At 33.7% G+C, this 23,854-nt stretch overlaps 1 protein-coding gene and 1 pseudogene across 1 annotated transcript; both read right to left on the bottom strand.

Annotated features, from left to right (window-relative positions):
• Positions 1 to 456: 456 nt before the first annotated feature.
• On the bottom strand, positions 457 to 1,938 carry LOC120133225 (membrane-anchored ubiquitin-fold protein 3-like). Its single transcript, XM_039149855.1, has 3 exons — positions 1,730 to 1,938; positions 1,053 to 1,223; positions 457 to 796 (listed from the first exon to the last, which is right to left on the bottom strand). Exons 1-3 carry the CDS (start codon positions 1,914 to 1,916, stop codon positions 741 to 743), a joined length of 414 nt encoding a protein of 137 aa, XP_039005786.1. The 5' UTR covers positions 1,917 to 1,938; the 3' UTR covers positions 457 to 740.
• A 6,646-nt stretch (positions 1,939 to 8,584) lies between these two features.
• On the bottom strand, positions 8,585 to 8,899 carry LOC120133226 (annotated as a pseudogene).
• Positions 8,900 to 23,854: the final 14,955 nt, after the last annotated feature.

Raw genomic sequence — 23,854 nt, 5'->3', positions numbered from 1 at the left:
GGCAAAAACAAAACTAAAAATACGAGACAAACTAACTCCTACATACACGGTGTACAGTTTTGATACCTACTCTTCAGGCAACACATTGGGTAGAAAACCTATACACACTATTTCCAAAATTCAAAGGAAGAAACCTGGTGTACTTTAGACTGTTACACTATACAAGCCTTTGTCTAGGCAGTTTGATGTCTTTTTCTTTCTTTTTTTTCTTATTTCAGTTAATACTTCATAATACAGATTAAAGATGTCATCATTGATTCTACAAAGAAATAGTGAAGCAATACCTTTGAAAGTGCTGACATGGTTCCCACAGCAAGTAGATGTAGTTGGTCTCGAAGACTATCATTATCATGCATAGTCATAGTAGAATCTAGATGTTTACAAGTGAACTACATATGATAAAGCATACAATTAATATTGGCATTTTAGTTATATCATTCATGTGCAAAGCATTGGTAATTTGCCCAAATTAACATTATCTCTTTGCCAAATAGATTTCATTAGCCTCTATAGGGCAAATGTAGCTTACACAAAATTTGATTTTCTGATAGCCTAATTTTACCGGTAGGAGGATGGTTACAGAGGAACAGTGTACCTGAGTCCTATTGTTAAAAGCAGCCAATATTCAGATGAACGCCATTTCCAAAAGCAAATCAGACAGAGACAAACTAGAGGTATAATCGTGAAAAGCTAGATCATTTTCAACTAGCAAGTTGAAAACTATAGAGGATGTTTCTGGATTAAAGAATAATACATCCGCATGGATTCAGCTTCTGCAACTCCTCTTTGTTATTTGCTGCAGTGCACCAAAAAACAAGGACAATAAACCAGGAGAGAATACAAAGTTATAAACTCATTCACCTCTTTAGTTAAGAAACTCCAGTGACAGTGAGTGTTTTCACTTTTCAATAAAAAAAAAATATTAAATTGGTGTTTTGGGGGGGGGGGGGTTGTCCAAAGGTTTATATGAATTCAACAAGGATCTATATAAAATCTTGATCGTGATGAAAATAAAGAAATCTTGTGCTTTCAAGAAAGAGAAGTTGACGAACCTGTCTTGCGTTTTGATTTAGCAGGCTGCACTAGCACGTGCATGGTGATAACATCTTCGGGAAAGTCACCAACTGTATTTGTGCAACAAGCGAGGGTTTTGTTGTTTCTCAGAATTTTACCACCATGTATGAGTTTCAAATCGTTTATTGACGGTGGTGTCACCGTATTGCCTGAAAATACACGAGGGTCAAGGAGAGGAGGATCATCCATGATATTTTAAGTTAAATTCCATTAAGAACTTTAACAATTAACTTGCCATATACATATATTTCACACATAAAATTGAGGTTGTGGTTCTTATCCTTGAGGTCGTGGGATCGAGTCACACGGAAGACATTTCATAATTTGGAGGTCTCCCACGGAAGCTGCTCTCAACCTGGCGTTGGGAACAACCTACTATCCTACCTCCCCTTATCCCATTACATATGGGAATAAGGGTCAGCTAATTTATTCACACATAAACACTGGCTAGACAAATTTACATCATTCAAAAATGTTTTTATATGCACAATGTGCAGGCAATGCTGAAATCAACCCATGATCCTCAAATTAAAAGATAGAAACAACATTAACAAAACAAATCAAACCGATGAGCACCAAAGATCTTTAATCCAGTTACAGAGTTGAGGTAGGAGTAAAATCAGAGGAGGAAACAAGTAAAGAGATAGAATATAACCTTGGGGCCACTCAGCAACAATCTTTTCCTTAAGAGTTGAAACTGTCATAGAGGGCTTGTAATTACCGCGTGCTATATCTTTCCCATCACACAAGCGGAATCTAAGCTCAATAAGCCTGTCGTCCTGGGCCACAGTAGAAGGTTTTGCTCTCCGTTTCCTAGCTTGCAGGTTGAAGTGGAATGTCATAAAAAATGATAGTTTTGTTGGAACTAATGGACTGAGATAATTATTATTTTATATAGGTGAAACAATAGCAATTACACACTCACTTAAAATTTGAACAGGAATATTCAGAATTATGCATTTTCAATCATGTATATGTTCAGCTAGACTACAGAAAATGAAAAACTTCAGATTTCATTCTTTGAAGATTGTTTCAAATTTAGAGAGAAAAACGCATACCTCAATTCAGATGGTATTATTTTAAACTAACCTCATATCCTCAGAGAAATTTGTCTAATAGTAACGCATATAAATCAACTTCCAAAACCTCGCCAACAAGGTGAGAACGCCATATGATCTGATAACTGGTAAGGTTCCTCGTCAATATAGCTAACTCTAAACCAATGTTCCTTTAACAAAAATGCAGAACTCAAACTCAAGAACCAGTAGAATAATAATAACAAGATCTTAATATTCTAGTAAATATCTAATTAAGGCTCACGCAAAAGAATCTGAAAAGAAGTGTAATTAAATAAAATCTAATCTAGATTAATTTAGGTAAGATTTTCTATTTCCCGTTCATCTTTCCCTTACTTTTTTATGAATTTGAATACCGAAATCACAAGAATCATCGTTTATTTCACCTATTATTTTTCGTACATTTTTTCTAATTAGCCATATACAACATGAAAGGATTGGGGAAATCACCGAAAATGATAAAGAAAAAAGAAGAGTACAAGTCGACAGAGGAAATAGAGAACTACCCGATCAAAAAGCCATTGATGGGAAGATCAGTGAGAGAAAATTGAAAAAGGAAAAAAAAAACGAAAACTTCTTCGAAGTGCCGTGTCGTTGCTCGATATATATGTGTATATATTAAGGGAAATGAACTTTTTCCGCTTCCCGTTTCCTTGTTTGGTAGTTAAAAACAATTTCCCATTTTTTAATTAGGAAAACTACATAAATGGTCTCTAATATTTAAGTAAGTTTGTAATACCCACATATCGATACGGGTTATCCGATCTGATTTAGGTGTCACATTAGAGTCACCGGAGCGATCCATCGTAAAAATCTCAAAAAATTTAAAACTTTTATTAAAACATGTGAACCCATAAAATGATTTATGAATACAAAATAAAATTTATCAGTATTCAGAAATAAAATATATTTTCAGACTCGTATATAAAATAAAATACAACCTAAGGCCCCCTAATCACATGTACTATACTCTACAAGCAACGTCGGAGAAACTCCCTTACAGATGTCTATAATTGCACTAATTCAATCCTTTTAACCTATAATAGTGAGTAACAAAGTGAGCTTTGGGAAGCTCAGTAATACAGAACTACCAGATGATGTTGAAGAACATGCACAAAACATATAAACATATGTTTCTTTATTGGTTCAGACATCTATAGATTTTTAGGCTGAGCTGAGGTCCCATTGATATCTCAGGTAGTAACACACATTAAGCTTCCAGTTCAGAGGAAATATTTTAGATGACTAGGTTCAGGAGATCAGAATAGGTTGTCTAGTGTGTTCCCACAAAACTAGTGAAAATATATAAATCTTTTAAAATCATAGTAGTCCCTCAACCGAATGCCAATGAAGTTCCCCAGAACTACATAACCTAAGGGAGTACCTTGGGGCCTGCGAACCTACCCAAGAAAAATCTCAGGGCCACTAAGGCCTAGCCAAGAAAATCTCAGTGACGCAGAGCCTACCCAAGGATCGCCTTAGGTCCATAAGAAATTATCAGTCGGTGCAGAACCTATAAAAGGAATTAACCGCAACGACTGAACCTGCTAGAGTCTTCATACCAGATCCCAGAGTATCCCAAATAAAACATTTTCATTTAGTAAACAGAAATAAGAAATCATAACATAATTCAGATCAGATATCATATAGAATCCAACTCAAAAATCATAACAGAAATAAGATAAAACATTCATGTGATTAGGGAATACACTAGAGGTTCTAGATATGGTTCGGAGATACTGGATAATCTTATCGGGAAAAAAAACACTGATCTTCAATATATCAATAGAATGCCGGAAGTTAGAATCACTATTAGAAGAGTTTATTAGCTGATGAAATCATCAGTTATCCAAGATGTGATTTATTAGGATCATTTAACATTCAGACGTTTTTCGGAGGCACTAAGTAATAAAAAGGGTATTCAGAATTCTTTACATATGAGTTACTTGTGTTTTCAGATATGACCAGAATGATTTGAGTTGATAAAGGAGAACAAAGATTCAAGACATTTACGATTTATGTTGACCTATCGAAATATCGAGTCAACCCGAACTGTACAAGTCCCATAAATGATACTTATCGACCGATCAAATTGTTGTACTTCTAGAGTATTCACTTTTTAATATATACAATTCTTGTCAATTTGATCATCTTCATAATCATAGTTGAATGTAACTTAAGAAGACGAACATATATTTCAATGGTCTTTATTTCATTTTCACGATTTAACTATATCAAGAAATATCGACATACTTGATTTGTGGTTCATAACCCATAGGGATGGTACACCATGTAAGTTCATCCGAGTTTCCAGACTTATCCAATTCACTTACTTAATCCTCAGTCAATGAGGTTATTAGTTCATTTCAGAGCTCAGAGTATTATCGTAATTTTATTCAATTCCGTAAATAGTATTACTTCGAGTAAATTAATCTTGAAAGTATTTCAGTTCCATTACAGTTCAAAGTATTACGCCCATTTATTCACTGGAGGTTAATTTCACCACTAGGGGAAGTCTTTGTCCTTTTTTAGTACAAGAGCAATTTCGTAATTTAACCATGACATTCTTTTCGGTAATTTCATATCCAAATATTTCATATATTTAATCCTTAATGAGATTAATCAGAAATTTCGCGTTCAGAGATTGTTTGATTTACTAATTTATTCATTGAACTGAGATTTGTTTCCGATCAGTATAGTGTTCTGTCATTAATCTAATTTCTGTATGAGTCCAAAGATAGTTAACTACCTTAACGAACCTATTATTCCAATCAATCATTTACCATCTATCCATGAGTTCCGAAAAGCATACAAAAGGTAGTAAAGTATTATCTCGGTTTTCGTGACATACCGATCGACCATTTAACTCCATTTGATTTCTCTCGAACTTGAATTCAACATCCAATAATTACTCGGATACATAAAAATTGAATTTATGTCAAAAACTGAACATAATCAGAAAACCAAATTTGATTCCGAAGATAAATCACTGAAAAATGGCTTACTGAGTGCGAATTTGGTGAAACGAGCTTCAAACCAACAAATATACAAACTCTAATCCAAAATAATTTTCTTCTCAATAAAAGTAACTTATTAGAATCTAAATAATAATTTGGAGACTCAACTGATACAATTAAAAACTAATTGTTCCATCAAAATATTTAATTACTTTAATTAATGACTAAATTGATATTATGGAAACTATCATATCATAACTATAACCACTTGAAAACTAAGAGACAAGGTAAAGATCTCACCAAACTTGGATGACTCACCTTGTGATTTACCCGCTTTTCACTTTATCAACAATCACCCAAAACCCACGTCATTTTCTATTCCTTCACTCCATATTTTTTCATGTTTTTCATTTCCTAGCCATCTCCACCGAAGCTCTGTAGTTGATCAAAGAAGATTCACCGACCGATCTTCAAACTCAGTGACCGTCGCGTCGACCAGGGTCTTTGGTCACTGCTCGAGACCAAATTTCACCACCAAGCTCGACTCATCCCCCTGATCAGGAATATAAGGTTCGATTTTTGAAACTCACATTCGTTGGGCTTAGATCTGAGAAAATCTTTTTCATTTCTATTAGTGAAAAACCCATATATCGTCTTTGTTCTCCGTCTGATGATGTTGATTTCGAGTTATGTGTTTCTCGTTGCCAAGAGGAGTGTTCCCACCGTTGGGATCTCTAAAACAACGCCCTTAACATCAAAAACTAAAACCATGATTCTCACCGATGTTTTACTTTCTCTCCATATTTTATGTATTATTTCTTGGTTGTCTTTCTTGGTTATTTAGTTTGTCACCTTTATTAAAAAAACTCCAAGTCTTATACTGTTTGCCAAAATATCTTTCAAGTGGGTGGTTCACCATCTTTACAGATTATTCTAATGAGAAAAAAAATCATATCAAATAAAACTTAGATAAATCACGTAAATTTTAATATCAACTAAATTTAAAGAAAAATAAAATTATAATTAGAGTTGTTAATATTCTCAAAATTTCTTATTGATCCAATATTTTAGTCAGACTATTTTTATAAATATCATACGAAATTTTAACTCTAGATTGGGTGTTACAAAGTTTTTTCTTTTATTGATATTTTAAAATTAATGATTAAGTTACTAATGTTATCGATATATAATAAATCAATCACTTTTCTTTAACAGATATTATTGAGGTGACAGAATATTAATGTGGCATGTTAAGCCAACTAGCTTGACATCATTTTGTCACGCGAGACTAATCATTTGACTCCATGAAGATGCTGAAGTGGGTGAAAACTTTACCACCAACAATGACATGAATAAAAGTGATACCGATAGAAAAGTCAATGTTTGAGAAGATGGTGAGTTGGATAACCATGAGAGACAACTACTTGTAAACATTGGTTCCATCATAAACCATCGTTGAAAGTGATGATAGTTTCGAGACAAGAGCTTATAATTTTGATCATATCATTGTGGATGGCTGCTGAAGAGATGGTTTAGGTAACAAGAGATACAAACGACCGATCTCGCATGGGAAGATGATGCTAAATTAATAAGGTTAATGTGCCACATAAACATTTTATCACTCTCAATAACGACTGTTAACGATAAGTGACAAGTTTATTATAAATCGATAATATTAATGATCAAATCATTAGTTTTAAAATATCAATAAAGAAAATAGAAACTTAATTAAACATTAGTGGCCAAATATATAGTTTATCCTTTTTAATGCCATTTTCCCGAAATTATGTTATAAGTTGCCAAAATCCATATTTATCTAGACAGTGGAAGGAAGGTCCTGAAAGTTTCGCATTCAAAGCTTCCCAAAGTGAAATAAAAGAAATGGTAGAATGATGAAATTACCCTTAAAAATTTAAGAAACGGGCTCGTGGACCCTGTTTCTACATTATTCGTCCATTACATCTGTCGGTTAATGAAGCCCAAACTTTTCAGCCCGTGCTTTTACAACCCTCTGAATGCGTTTTTAGCCTCCGTTTCATCCGGAAATACCTTAATCTCATTAAATCAATGATGTAATCTTCGATTTCTTCATCCTCTGATGTCCATGGTTCACTGTCCAATGGGCCTGAAACTGTACTATGTTTGTCGACTCGTCATTCTCTCATGGTTAACCATTCGGATTAGTCATCCATCCACCGGAGCTATGCTCTGTCAGTCCGTCTGTTAAGTTTTTAATGGTAGGGGTACTAAAATGAAATAAAAACTAAATGTTAGGTAAATTTTGAAAAAAAAATGAAAATTTAGGTACTAAACGAACCAAAATTGATATTTCAGATACTTGACTATGTTGGTCAACTCGTCATTCTCTCATGGTCCACCATTCGAATTGGTTGTTCGTCCACCGGACCTATGCTTTGTCAGTCCGTCCGTTAAGTTTTTAATGGTAGGGTACTAAATTGAAATAAAAAAACTAAACGTTAGGTATAATTTTGGAAAAATGAAAATTTAGGCATTAAAATGAACCAAAACTAATAGTTTAGATACTAAACACACAGTTTACCCATAATTTTAACCCACTTGGGTATGTTTAAATAGAGACAAACTCACAAACTCAAATTATATATAAGCTTGCGAGATAGGTGATCAGATAATTTGATGATTCGAACGTTAAATTACTAATAATTCAATGATCATTTATATAATTTATCCTTACATTTTGAAGCCAATATAAATCAATACGGGATCTAATCATAGGAAAATTAGTATTACATAGTAACAAACACAAAAATTGTAAATTAAAAAGAAGTATAAATGACAGAAGAAGAATGAGAAGTATAAAGAAACATTGAAGAATAGATAAAGATTATTGTTTTTTTCATTGAATAATATATAAGTCGACCATTGCTCGGAACGGACCCTTGAAGAGGTGAGGCATATGGGAAGTGTGTAATGATTTGGTTGAGTTAGAGTTTTTGCTCCCTCGTAGCTTTTCATGTCTCTTGATTGGCTTTAGACCAGTTGGCTTTTGTGAAGTTCTTTATCTCTATAACGGCCTTTCACATTTTGCTTTCCTCTTAACGTTGAGAAGAAACATTAGAAAGAAAGAATAATATGGGTACGATACGTGTTAAAGACAAATAATCAGATGAATAAAAATATGAACACAAACCAATTTAGACAAATAACGACAACATGTAAGATCACATCATATTCAACAAGGAAGAGAAATGTCGATGATCTCTTATGAACTTATAAGAATTTATCCCATTAGGTCATTTTCAAAATTAGTTTGGGATTTATAACAAATGAACTCATCATATTGATGTGATAAATTCTAATAAATATATTTTTTTATTAGAATTTATTACATCAAGGTGAAAATTTTGAATAAAAAATATATTGTAGTATTTTTCGCAAATCCCTAAATAATTTGCTTGGTGTTATATTCAATTAAATAATTAACCCGCCCACAGATATTTTTTTTACATGGTTATTGCTAGAACCAGATGGCCTTTGCATCTTTGAGCATTTGTTTCAGTGACCCATCTACATGAAGGGATATGACATCTTTTGCCGAGCCTACAAATCTTCCACCAATGAACACCGCCGGGACAGAGGGATCACACCTTAGTCCTCGTAGAGCCCGTTCCATGTCTAGACCATTAGGATCGTGGTCGAGCTCGTGGATCGCCGGGCGTAAAACAGTGTCTTGATGCTGTAACACATGAAACACGAGCTCTTTGTGAATATCACAACTGCCTTCTTCGATGCCAAATCTCTTACCTTGTCCATTAATGCAGCTAATAAGTAGCAAAAGAAGCCGAATATTGAAAAAACAATGAAACAGGCAAATAAGTGAGCAGGCTTAGGTCTGGTGGAGTTTTAGATTGCATCATCTCGTATTTATAAGGCGTAGGGAGAGAAAGTTGGATGTTTCATTAATTGTTTAATGCAAGCATAATAAAAAAAACAAAGTAAAAGTAGCATAAAAAGGAAGGAAGTTCCTTAAGAAATAAGATTTTATATGACAGTGACGACACTGTGTTATAAAAAACGAGTTGAAATCAGTAATCATAAGCTAATCTTTAAACTATATCAAATATAAATAAAAAAGCACTTTCGGCACTGGCAGGTGGCAATAGCAAGAGTAATAAATATTACAAAATGATTTAAAATTCAACGAGGGAGACAAGAATAATGACACTTCAGTGGTATCAAATGATAAAAAAAAATTAGTAGATTGATTGTTATTCTCACTGCAGTCAATTCAGAATGTCAATGATCTGGAATGGAATAACTACTTTTTCCTCGTGTTTGAGATATAATCGATTTTATCTGCAATTTTTTTAATGAGCACGACGATGATGCAGATGATAACCGAGAAAAAGGTTCTTATCCCCCACCATCAAGATGCCATTCCCCCCTGCAAAGTTGTCTTGCTTTCATGGATTATGGCATTTTAAGTTTACTAAGCGCATAACAGATTTTTTGTTGTACCTCCGGACTAATGGAGTTCTCTTTCTTCAGTTTCGATGCGATTTCAATAAAATCTGATGACTAATAGCCGTATTTATATAACAATCTACTAACAGTTACGATGACCCTAGGTCCGACATCAACCACCCTTTGATCGAATGTTTATACTCAGAGAAGGATTGAAAAGAGGATCTTCATCAAAATCTATCACTTTCTTTGCAAAACTCCTTTACATCATCCTGTAATAGAGGAGTTACGTTGGTTCCCATCAACATTTTTAAACTGCCTTTCTTTTGAGTTTCATGGGTACTTTTTTGGTAGCTTATCGTGGTGAAATTGGTATTTGCTGATGTGGGATAGATAAGAGTTTATCCAATTCGTTGCCACTTTCATGCATCGGTCCCCTTCAATCCTCGTTTCAAAACTCATGTTATACGAAAATATGTATCCGTGTGTGTGTAAAGACAGCAAGATTTGAAGAGGACAAGGGATCTGACGAAAGCAAAATATCATGAACAAAGTAGCAAAGACCCATGCTTCAGTTGTGGGGGCTGGGATATTTTGAGGCTTGTCCATGCCTAATAAATTGGAGGGATAAATAGAATTGTCTTTGCAAATATAGCAAAGGCCAAATACTTTAGCAACACTTGGAATGAAAAAGCTAAGGAGAACAAAATTCAAGACAAGCTAAAGCTACCTACTTGGCCCCTCCATGACCATCCGAATCTCCATTTTGGCTTTAAACAGTAGTGCATTATGAGTAGGTGCTAGGATGGACAACAAAAATAAGAGTTATCATATTTTAAATTTTTTAAAATATCGTATATTTAATTACTAATTTATTTTCACATCCTCTAAAACTTTTAAAGTTTATAACTTTTTAAATTTTTTTAAAAATATCTTTTAATATAAAATCATACGATAATCTCTAATAAGATATATCGTTTATTCTTGAAATAATCATTAGCTTTTACCATGCAAGAATCCTTGTTTTTTAGACTGCACGTGACCCGGCCTCCTCGCCCACTTCAAGCTCCGATTCTTGCGGTAGACATCCATCCATCTATACGATAGATTTTCATCACCAACATTCTTTCTTTAAACTAAAATTTTAATATATATTCACGAGGATTTGGTTTAAGGACATGATTGGGAGTTAGGATTTTAAGTTCAAATCTTATTCTATATAAATTATGTGTAAATTTTATTAAAATACATTTTAGCTTTTAATCTGACCGTGTTATAATATTATATTCGAATTATGAGTAACAAAAGAAAACTGTACGACGAAGTTACTCATATACTTAAAAAGCCGCCCACGTTTCACAATTGTAACCAGCCGTCCTCTTCAAAAGGTCATGGTGAGTATAGCCATGACCATTTAAGAAAAGTTCAAAGCTTTGATTATCCATGCATGACATGGACGTGCATATATATATACACACGAATATATCGAAATTAATTACGAGAAAAGAAAGAAAGAAAGAAAAAGTTCTTTAAGCTGTTGTTAGGATGACATTAGCAAACAGAAAGAAGAAAAAAAAAGGTTAAGCTTTAGAAATGGGTTACAGGAAATTAAATGATTGGAGCAAGTTGCGGATTTGAATGTTCAAAGATAGACAAAATCAGTCATTTAATGATGGTGTAATAATTATTTAGGTTTTTCGGGTGATTAAAAAATTAATTATCAATCTATTATATTTATTATAGTGTATTGAAACTCGTTATGTGTATATGATGACTTCCAATAAAATATATTTTTTTATAAGAATTTGTTATCTGGATGTGACAAATTTTAATAAAAAAAATTATATTTTTCAAGAACTCGTCAGATTCACGTGACGAATTTAAATAAAAAAAATATTTTTTTCAGAACTCGTCATCTCCACACTACGAATTTACCCTTTACTGTAATAAATATTGCAGATCCCAAAAATAAACTTTGAGTTACCCTATTGAAGTAATAAATTTATCCACCATCATTGTTGGACTAAAAAAACCTCAAAGATAATCTCCTTTTTTTTAATAGCTTTTTTTAATTTATCAAACATAATATTTAACACACATCTAATGAATAAGTTGATTAATTTAAATTTAGATAATAATATTTTAATCCAATGTAAAAAAAATAACTTTCACATAGATTTCGTTTAGTTGGGGTTAAAATCACATTTTGAGTCAAAATTGTTGGTAAACAAATAACCTTTTTCTTTAAAAAAAATGTTTCAATCCAAAAGTAAAACTAAAAATTTAACATCTACATTTGAAAAGTGTTTCTTGAGCTAAAATTATAATTATAATTTTTATTTGTTATCGTATAATGGAGTTATTGATTTTTACTATCTTTACAGAGAGTAATTTAGCAAACAAAGAGTGTTATTGAGATTTCAGGTGTTTTTACAAAGTGACATACTACATGTGTAAACACTAGTTTTTCATATTACTTAAATTATTATTATTTTAAAATTATTATTATTATTATTATAATATATATTATTAATATTATTAAATTAAATATTACAAAACCCTAAACCCATTTACAAGGCCCATTCACTGTTGGCCCAGACCAAAATGAAACCCTAAACATTTGGGGTTTCAGCTAGAGTTTCTAAACCCTAGCACTCCAGCCGCCTCGGATGATCTCAGTAACCAGCCGCCGCTCCAAGCTTCCAGACGCCTCAGCCTTTGATGCCAAGTGCTCCAATCGACGCTGCCGACACCTCCAATGCCAGGTGTTTCAACCATGGCGCCACCGCCTCTGACGAAGTCTCCATAAGCACCAGATGGCCGCCAACGTCAATACTCTAGGGTGAGTCACCACCCTAGTTTGGTGACTCACCGAAAGACGCCATTTTTACCCAGACCGAAGGGAGTTCCATGGTGGCTATAAAAGCCATTGAAACTGCGAGAACAAAGAAAAACCAACAGAGAGGAAACAGAAAGAGAGGAGGCAGAGAGAACAACCAACGCAGCAACAAAGAGAAGGACAAAAACCCAGCAAGCATACAACAATCAACAGACATAAAGCAAGCAAAAACCCGAGAGCAAATACAAACCGAGAGAAAAAAAACCCGAGAGACTTACCACCGAGCAGAACTCTAAACGTTGTCGGAAAATCAAAAACCGAAGGTAGTTTTTTAAGATCTACGTAAATCCGAGACTATTTAAAGGAAACGGAGGTCTAAATCGGTTTTAGGTAGTACCGATCTATCTTTTAAGGGTTTTTTTCTTTTCCGGCCACCGGAGGCGGTGGTCGGCACCGGAGCACGGTTGTCGGGCGGAACTTTAATCCCTCCGATGAGGGATTTGAAGAGAGAGGCGAGAGAGAATGTTAAACTCTCTCAGTTAGAGAGAAAAGAGAGAAAGAAGAAATGAGGATGCTGGCCCGAAGGGCCAGCCGTTTAGGGTATTTAAATACCCTCTCCAAAACGATGCCGTTTTGGGGAGGGTGTTTTTGTAATTTCATAAAGGGTAAACCTCATCCGCAGTGCTCCAAGTTTGTATACCTTGCAATTTAGTCACTGAAAGTAATTTTTGCCTATTATAATTTAGTCTTCGAAGTTTATTTTATTTTATTTCAGTCATGTCCAGTATAATTATATATTTAGGGTGAATACTGAATTTAGTCCCTTATAGTTTAGTAATTAATATTTTAATCACAAACAACATGTTTTAATTTTTTTTAATTTAATATTTGAATTTAATATAATTTTATTTTAGTCCATAAATTAATAAATGAGTAAAATAACATGTTTAATCTCTGTAATTTTAAATAATTAATTATGAATTAGGTATTTAATTCTATTAGGTTATAATTTAGTCACTAATTTCAATTTTTATTTATTTTTTACAAGTTTTATTTATTTTAAATATATAGTTTTAATTTTATTCATTGTTTAGTTATATGTTAATTTTATATGTCTACTTTTAATTATTATTATTATTATTATTTAGCCAAAAATATATATATTTATATAATAAATAATATTTATTTTATTTATTAAAATATTATTTAATTACTTTTAACTTATTTTAATCATGTTTTAATATTTATTTATTTTTCAATATTAAGAAAGGACAGTCTTAAAACAACTGGATGTCCATTTTCTGATATTTTTAAATAAATAAATATCATATTTTATAAATTATATATTAATTGTTTTAATTATTTATTTATTTTTTAATATCAGAGCTGTCTTAAGACACCTAGAAGTCATTTTCTGATATTTCTAAATAAATAAATATTTTATTTATAAATGTATATAAATTAATTTTTTTTCATAATTATAATTTTGAAATAATAGGATTATAAATTAAATATATTTTGAATTTTTAAATTTCTAATAATAGAGACAATTTATAATTAAAAAGTACCAATTTTGGGCGTTGTAGGGGTGCTAATCTTTCCCTAAACGTAACCGACCACGAATCCCTTTTTTATTATTAAAAAGAACAATTTTTTGGCTAAAACGCAGATCAGTTTATCTTTTAATCGACGTTTTCTGAAAAACTCTTTGAAAGGATGATTTTTAGGTATTAGACCTACCTGACCCAAAAGGCCGATGGCGACTCCCAAATTATTTTAAAAACCATTTATTCACATCACTTTTCCCGCCAAGTTAAAAATTCATGCCCGGACGAAAACCGGTTACGACAGCTTGGCGACTCCGCTGGGGATTTGGTCAAACTTTAAAATCAATTATAAATTGTCTCTATCAATTAGAAATTAAAAATTCATATTTATTTAATTTTTAATTCTTTTATTTAAAAATTTTATTACTTATTATTTTCATAATATTTTTTATATTTTTTATTTATTATTTTATTTTCAAATATTAAATTTCATTATTTATTTGTTTGTCAGAGGTTTGAACATTTCTCCTCACACACAACACTTGCATTGCATAACATAAGCTTTCTAATCAAGCTTGTCCCTTTTTAAGTGGGAGTGAAAGCGACGTCTTCGTGATAATTTATTCTCCGTGTCAGACCTAGCAAGTAACTTTTGGGGTTCATATGCTCTATGTCTTCGTGAGAATTTATTCTCTGTGTCATGCATAGAGAAATGTGTCCCCTCGAATTGAACTCGATCCGTTTAAGTTTGTAATGGACTAGGATTGAGGGTTTGACAGCCCAAGGGGGCATCAACAAGGACAGTTCGAGTACCTTTACTCCTAGAACTGAAAACCTGCATATAATAAACCCTAGAAACTCTCCCGATCTGAAACCATTTTGTCAGTAGGTATACACAAAGGAGAAATAAGCTCTAGCTTTTAATTTATTTTATTTCCTTTTCTTTTTCCTGAATAAATACATGCGAACTAGAAATCACGCGGTTAGGTTAAATTTTCCAAACAAAGCATGGAACTAGAAAGCATGAGGTTAAGATTTATACCTTGATAGATAGATTTTTTTCCATTAGTTGGTACTAACTATTCTATTTTTTCTTATTTTTCATGCATGTTACATTGCTCTAATCTGTTCATGTTGATTTCTTTTGTTTGCATTGCATGATCATGGCATAACCAAAAGGTGTTTACTTGAAAGACTGTTCATCATATTGGAAAGAAATCGTAAATGGACAAAAAGTTTTATGATCAAACAAAATATGATGCGGCCAAGAAAAGACATCCCGAGGGAACTCTGAAGATAGAGGAGAGCTATGCACCCAAAGATCGTATGCCCATTGAAGAGTAAAAGGAGATACGAGAAATAAGAGAGCAGATGTCCAAGATGATGGATAGAATATCTGTTTTGGCCAAAAGAGAAGAGATTCCTGCACAGAAAGAGAGAGAGCTCAATGAACTTAACCCTGCAATGTCAGATACGCAAGGGACTTCGGGTCTTAACCAACTTGAGAAATTACAGACAGTCATCATTTGTATTCACAAATCGTCTAGAGATACCAAAGAAATGGTGACCACTGTAAAAGTTCCCAGAGATAAGAAGAAATCATGTAATCAGAAATCATCGAAGTTTGGTCTGCTCCCGACGTCTAAAACTCAGGTTCAATCCAAGACAAAAGTTGGTTCTCATTTTGATGTTATCCCCATATCATATAAAGAATTATATGAAAAGTTACTTGAAGCACGAGAAGTAGCTCCATATTACATAAAACCATTCCAACCTCCGTATCCAGATTGATATGACATCAACGTTCATTGTGAATATCATGCCGGAGCTCAAGGACATACTATTGAGAATTGTATTGCCTTCAAACGTCGAGTCCAAAGTCTTTTGGGTCATGGAACCTTACAATTTATAGTAAATGATCGACCTAGTTTGGTAACCGAAGGTCCTGCTAGATTAATACCAAAAGTCTTCAAAGGTAAGAGTATCAGTAGGTGCGCCCAAAAAGAAGAAGATTTACTGAGGTTTGAGGCTCAAATACGTCATTTGAAGATTGAAAACGATAAATAGAGCACCAAAATGGAAACCATGCATGAAGATTTCCAGAAGGTCAGTCAAGCCTTTCAAAATGCTGGCATAAAAAACACCCCAGAAGAGTGGATAACAGGGCTCACCAAGCTGAAAAAGAATTACAACATAAATGAAGGAAGAACCAAGAAGTTTTCTCATGATTTACGAGTTGTAGAAGAAAGATTCAATACAACTATCATTGAATCGAGAAAATATCAAGTCGATAATCAAAGGTTAAATAGTACTATGACCAATATGGAAGCATCATATCAGATCAATCAGCATGAGATTGATATTGAATTAAAAGCCAATATAGACAAGAACAAGACATTGAAGAAATGTTTAGATGATTATGGAGATCTTGTACGAGAACTTCTTGAACATAAAGATTCTCTCACAAGAAAAAATGAACAATATTGTTTACAACTTCGAGAGTTAATGCAAAAGATAAAGGAAAAAGACAATATCACGAAGGAAGCCACAGCTCAAGCAAACAATGTGGCTCATAAGCTGGTGGACTTAGCTGGTTTCACGAGAGAGTTAAGGCAGATTGATAACTCCACAACTGAACATGAGTGGAAGTTAAAATGGATTTTAAGGGAAATAGAGAAATTAGGAGTAAAAGCCATCCCCTACATGTAAAAGTTTTGTTTAATGCACGGAAACTTTTGTGTTCAATGAAATCTGTTCTAAGATGATCACTCTTGAGTAACACCTTTTCATACATGCATTTGCATTTCACATCTTTGCATTTTCATTTTGTATTCATACTTTTATGTATGCTTTTACATTGCACAGTTTGCATTCTTATTTTTACATTTATACATTTTTGCATTTACATTACATTTATTATTTAAGTATTGTTATATACATTAATTATAAAAACATGTAAATAATTCATGAAATGTTTTGAAACAGTAAAATTGAGATCATTCATTCATATTATTGTACCATCATCATGAAAACAATGGAGCAATTTTATGAGGGACTACAAGATCAGTGACCATAACAATTGACAGGGTTACCTCAGGATATAAGGAAATAAGCATTAGATTCAGTACCAGATGGATCAAATCAAATTATTCAGGGGATGACATCTGATAAAGAAGAGATAATAACTGATAAAGAGCAACCATGTTGTCAGATTAAAGAGTCAAGAATGATAACGTACCCTGGGGCATCCCACTCGAACCCAAGGAATAGCCTCGTTAATTATTCACAGTATGAGGAAAGATTCAAGAAGATGGATGAAGCAATCAGAATTATGAAAAGTGTTAATGCCTCCCACAAAGAAATAGAAGCAAGAGAGCTCATCTTGGTTCCACACTTGGTTATTCCCCATGAATTTAAAATGCCAGATTTTGAGAAATACAACGGCACTAGTTGTCCCCTAATCCACATCAGAATGTTTTGCAGAAAAATGGAATGATATTTAAGTTCTGATGATATGTTAATTCACTCTTTCCATAATAGCCTCATTGGCTCAACAATAGTATGGTATAATCAGTTGACCCAAGATCAGATCAAGAGATGGGTTGATTTAGCTGATGCATTTTTGGAACAATATCAGTATGTTAAAGGCTTAGCTCCAACACGTATGGATCTTTGAAGAGTAAAGAAGAAAACCAATGAAAGATTTCAAGAATATGCCTTAAGATGGAGAGGAGTGGCAGCACAAGTTCAACCTCCCATATTAGAAGAAGAAATATCACGTATGTTTCGTGATTCCCTTCCAGCGCCTTTCTTCGAGTTAATGCATGCAAATCCGACAAAGGAATTTGGGAATCTTGTGACAAGTGGAGATTTAATTGAGAATGTAATCAGTGAAGATAATTCAAAAGTCACATCCAAGAGCCCGACTGATCAGAAAACAAAAGCTGGTGATGTGAATGTATGTCGCATCCAAAATCCCCGCAACTGCAAAAGAAAAAGAGCAAATAGTTGTTCGGATATACCAAAGAAAGTCATGCGATCAAGAAAAACTTTGGAAGTGTTCCAAACTTCCATTTCAGACTTGTATCCTCATTTGGTTAAAGATCAATACATCACACCAAGACCAACTAAAGTGACATCAAACCCTTCTGCTCATAGCTATGATCAAGATAATGTTTATAATTTCCACTTGGGGGTAAAGGGGCATTCTACAGGCAATTGTAGGCCACTGTTAAAAGAAATTGAGATGCTTGTTGACAAAGGGGTTTTGACACAAGAAATGATCAAGAAATGGGGGGCAAATAAAGAAAAGAACCCTGATCCTATTACATACCCAACATTATAGGAATAATGAGGCATGATGCATAAACAAGTGGAAGTGTTATCTACCACTGTAGTACTTTCTATTTTCAGCATCTTGTTTGAACTTGTTTTTTTTGTTCATTTCTCCACCTTTTGTGCAATATATAAATGTGTATTGCTTTTATGGTTATGAGCAAGGAATCAAGTTTTAACCTTGAGATTATTGAGTATCAAGTAGATTAAATATTCTTTTAATTTTTCAAAAGTTATAGATCTTTGGCAAGTGATAAAATTATACCTTCCATCCAATGCCAATTACTTGATCCTTATTAAAGACCAAATTTTGACCGTACATTTATCTGAGAATCTGAAGAATGTTTCCACCTGTTTTTGAGACACCAACTCTAGATGTTTACTTTTTCGGGTAGAGTTGATTGATTCATTATACTACATTCCACCATATATACGACTTCAAAAATTACACATTTGTCCTTCCAAACACAAAACCATCATAAACCAAAAGACCTCAAAAGAACCAAACTTTCAGTTATCCGTGAATTTTCCTGCAAGAAGAGATGAGATGAGGCATCATGGACCAACTTATCGAAGATAATTTCGAGTGATTGGGACATATTCAAAGAAGAAGGAAAAAGTGATTGATTGAAATAAATATATCATGCATTAATTACATTTTTTCATGTAAATAAAGTTAATCTTGAATATTCATCCCCCTGTGGATACCTCTTTTTACAAAGGTTTCTGTGTATGAGATGATGAACGGCATTGTTTCATTTATCCTTTAATATATATATATATATATATATATATATATATATATATATATCCTTTGTTGTCCCCATTTGAGCCTGAATAATTTTTCTTCTAATTCAACCCTAACCAAGGATCACCCTCTATATTGGGGGGCAAGGTAAAGGATATTGGCTCACAAGAATAAATATTGTCAATACAATTTTATTACGAAGATAAGTTTCCATGAAGTCAAGAAATTTTTGAACTACAAGGTATGTCAAATACAGAGTGCTTGAAGATCAATCTAATCAAGAATAATGGAAAATCTCCAAAATGCAAATGAAAAATGAGGTGCTCAAAGCAATTGAAGTATTATACTCATCCAGCAAAGAAGGAAAAAAGAAAAATCCAGCAAAGAAATAAAAAAGATGAAAAAAGAAAAAAAAAAGAAAAAAAAGGAAAGAAAGAAAAATAAAAAAAACAAAAAGGAAAAAAATTTGAATCAAGATGGGTGAATTATTGAGCCTCAAGTTACAAGGTTGATCAAGTACAAACAAGAAGAGCAAGAAATGCTGAAGATATGAGAAAATGGAAATGAATCCAAAATTTAGCAGTCTAGAGGGATCCAGATGATGGAAAAATCCCCAACAAAGCAGATCCAAATTAAGCAAGGCAAGATTGAGGGCATCAGAATGAATTGATCCTTGGTTTGATTACCCTTAAACATTTATTTGGGCCTTTTTTATCCTTTTCTTTCGTAACCATAAGCCATGGCCTACGTTACGTACCTAAAAAGTCCATTTTAATCATACATGGATTTCTAAGTAAAAGAGAATATCTTTAGAATTTATTCCGCCTCTCAAGATTGATTTTTATTTGCAAAAATTGGTTTTTAAAATCTTTAATGCATGATATGAAAAATGATAAAAGGGGGGGTTCAAGATGTAAATTTTTAAATAACATCTTAGAACCAAAGGAGGATTCGAGTTGAAAACCTGAAAAGGCGGCTCGAATATTGAATGGTGCAACAACGACATAAGAGACGATCTTAAGCTCTTAATGAAGCACCACACATCTCAAAGACGTTCTTGATATTCTGGAATTAAGAAGTATCTCTACGAGATGAGCATAACAACCATTTCTTCAAGTTAGTGGAAGCCCGAAGCGACATACTGAACCAACTTAAAAGAACCTACTTTACCAAAATCAACCTACACCTCAAATCAGTCAATAATTTTGATACTTGCTATAGGACTATATTTTTGAATGATTTAAAAGTGTAGTTGATTTATTTGATATTCATTAAACTCATTGTTTATGATTTGATTATATTGTGAACTTGAGAAGTGCATTATTTTGCAAAATTCTTTCATTCTTCGATAAAGAAATGAGAAAAAACATTTTCAAACAGGACAGTCTCAAATGAGGAAGGTCCTTGAAGCAATTGTTGCTTATTCTACCTTTGTTGTAGAAAAAGAATGAACGAGGCCAGAATAATGAAGCACTTCACATTTTTGAAGGCAAGTGGTCCAAGAAGCCAGAAAGTCTGGAGAATTGAACTTGTGACACTCTCCTATGACATTATTAATAGCTCATCAAGAAATATTATCGTTTATCTCATGCTGAGGGTGATAAACATCACCAGACAAATTATTTTCCCCAACCATCAATTCATGTTCTCTAGAAGATTACATCATAGAACCATGAACAAGTCACTACATGCACTCTGGTTATACCGTGATACTGGTTCAAGTCTTGATGTATCATTGTTGCCTCTTCCATGCCGATTATTTTCCTTGACAGTATTATATCCATTATGTCCTTCAGAAGATTGCTGAATTTGAAATTGAGAACTTATGGCACAGAATAAGACATTGGAACATGTTCTACACTTGTATGCTGTACAAGATTCCAAAAGTTGAGATAACCAGTTTTACCATCAACTAAACCTTTCCATGGTTAAGTAAGAGTGGGATATGGTAGTGTGTATTTTGGAGCAGCAGAAGAGACAGTCATTGTGGCAGTCATTGCAAGGAAATGCACCAACAAAAATCCTCGAGTCCATCTTGATGGTGTTTAGTGCTTCCATTAAGGTTGTTACACGGGATGCTACCAACAACAAGGTCGAATCCGCCAAATCTACTCATCAATTGCTCCAACCGAACATCATTCAGTTCTTGCACATCTGTTTTCAAAGATATGCTAAGACAGTAGAAGGCGACCTCTGCATCACTGATCCTAGAAAAAAAAAAGACAGGACATTGATATCACCGGAGAACATGTCTCTAATATCTCCTCATGTATGGTTTTTAGGGAAACCTAGAAGCATTTCCACCTCATCAGGTTCAAGTGGAGTAACTTTATTCTTTCCAACCTATACCAGATTCCATTTTCAGCACTCATCAAGAACATACTTATTGACACTCGAAGATGGCTCATCGTCATAAGCTTCAATAGCCTTACAGATTCTTTCTGTCAATTTGACACTTCCTATACATGTTTGTAAACAGTTCAACTTTGTTCTTGGATCCCAAGAAGGCCATTATTTCTTTTTCAATGAAAAAATATCATGTATAGTGCGTGGAGAAAACAAGATAAGAGGAAATTTGTTCTCAATTGGCAGATTATGAATATAGCCCCTTTTCAGTGTAGCAGCATGAAAATACTTCGAATCTACAAATTCTGGCTCTACATCGAATAAGTACTGTGATATTCCAGTCCAAACATTAACTGGAGCAAGTGCCACGTTCTCGTAGTAGAAATAAGGAGACCCAATAGCATCTTCTGGAAGTGTTCTTTGAGTTATCTGATCTAATTTGGTATGAACCCCAAAACCAATTATTGGATTTGAAAGATGAATTTGCTCATAGTAGAAATAAGGAGACCCAATAGCATCTTTTGGAAGTGTTCTTTGAGTTATATGATCTGGTTCAGTAGGAACCCCATAACCAATCATTGGAATTGAAAGATGAACTGCATGATCGTCTTCATTAAGAAGCTTCTTTTCGAGCTTCCTCTACTTCTTCCTTTTCAAAAATCATATCCCAAGTTTCGCCTTTGCTTGTAATTGGGATCATTGCATAATGACTTCTTATCTTCTACCATAAGAAGTGTGTCAGTAGCCTTAGCCATTTGAGCATCATATATAAAATCTGTCAACTCTTTAATTGATGAATCTGGACTACATCTCTCCATGGTTATTGAAGCCTCAGCCTCTGAATATCCTATTTTTGTCAAGTATAATAGTTTATTCTCCTCATCAGAATCAGAATTCAGGATTTCCTCGGTATCAGAAAGAACTATCAATATCTGTGAAATCATCCTGAAAGATCGCTTTATAATCAGATGAGTTGTTATCAGAATCAACATGTTGCATGGGTGTGAAATTTTCAAGAGCCTGTACCACTGTATATATAGTCTTGCTATTGCATCAGATTACTGTTCGCATAAATTAATTTCTCTCCCACAGAAAAGTATATTTCATAGATGGCCTTCACTGAAAGATGATAAGCCACTGTGTCAGCCTGGAACGGATTACTAAGCTATTTATACTGCTCTGTCTGATTAAATCCCTCCAGATACAGAAAATGGTCACCTCATTCAGAATACACGTATCTCAGACATTTCTGTCATAATGATTGAGTACTTCTTAAGTTTGTGACAACATGAAGAGAATTTCAGTTACTTGATAACACTACTGTTTAGTGACACCAGAATGAGAGTATTCAAGATAAATAGATTTGGGGCACGAATAAAGCTACAATTACCTACAACAGTTCATTGTCAAAATTGAACCTCGTGGGGATCATGAAATTTCAGTCAAACAGACATTGAGAGTGAATTGGACATATCTAGAGGGACATCTTGAGGGCCCATTTCAACCAGAAATAGAATATTGGGGCATTTTGAAGGCTCACAACAATATGAATATTTGGGCATTCTTGGAGGCTCATCTCAACAAGAAGTAATGTTGAGCACACTTTTAACATTTGTATCAGTAAATGTTGGGGCATTTTAAAGGTTCCTTCAGACAGATCCATGTGGGGCATTTCGAAGGCTCAGATTAACAAAAAGCAAATATCAGGGCATGCTGAAAGCCCATTTCAATCAGAATTAGGTCTGTTGATGCATTTTTGAACACTCGTATCAGCAATGCTGGGACATGCTGAAGGCCCGTATCATTATGTGTTAAAGATCATTACCTTGAACAAATATTTCCAATAAGACAGAAAGATATGAAGAATGAAAATGATAAAACAATAACAGTCGAGCTGACTATATTGCTTCGTTCATCAGGCAGTTGCATTAGGGTCCTGTTGTTGAATAAATATTTATTCAACAAGTATGGTTTCAAATACCCAATCTTCTTAAACCATGTGTCATATGACAGTGTGTTCTTTGTTAAGATACATCACGGTTGCATGAATAAAGATGGTCCCCTTGTAGACCATTCGATCCAAGGATCAGTTCCTCGAGACCTCGAACTCTGAATTTGGCCTATTGTATGTTGGTGATAATTGAAAATATTTCTTTGAGATTCCTGTCAGTTAGTTTCAACCATACTGTTGAGGTTACGAAGCTGTTTTTCACATCAGTTTTGTTTACTTGATGACATTGAAGAGAGAAGCTCATGTATATTGCTCTTTCCCGATGTTACTGGGGTTATCATTGCCAGCTAGACTGAACTGAGTTTTCATCTATTTGGTTTATCATGTGTGTTTCATCCCCAGCGTCAAGAATTCTATGTATATCTTTCCATACATGGCTCTTATAGTGGGTGTGTTTCTACTTCTTACAACGTCCATTACAGAAGAAAGCGCGATCAATATCACACTTACCCTTGCCTGAGACAATATCAAGATCAAT

Source organism: Hibiscus syriacus, unplaced genomic scaffold (genome assembly GCF_006381635.1).
Source record: "Hibiscus syriacus cultivar Baekdansim isolate YM2019G1 unplaced genomic scaffold, ASM638163v2 tig00110577_pilon, whole genome shotgun sequence".
Lineage (NCBI taxonomy): Eukaryota > Viridiplantae > Streptophyta > Magnoliopsida > Malvales > Malvaceae > Hibiscus > Hibiscus syriacus.
Note: the sequence above shows the minus strand (reverse complement) of the source record. Positions and strands in the feature narration are given on the sequence as shown.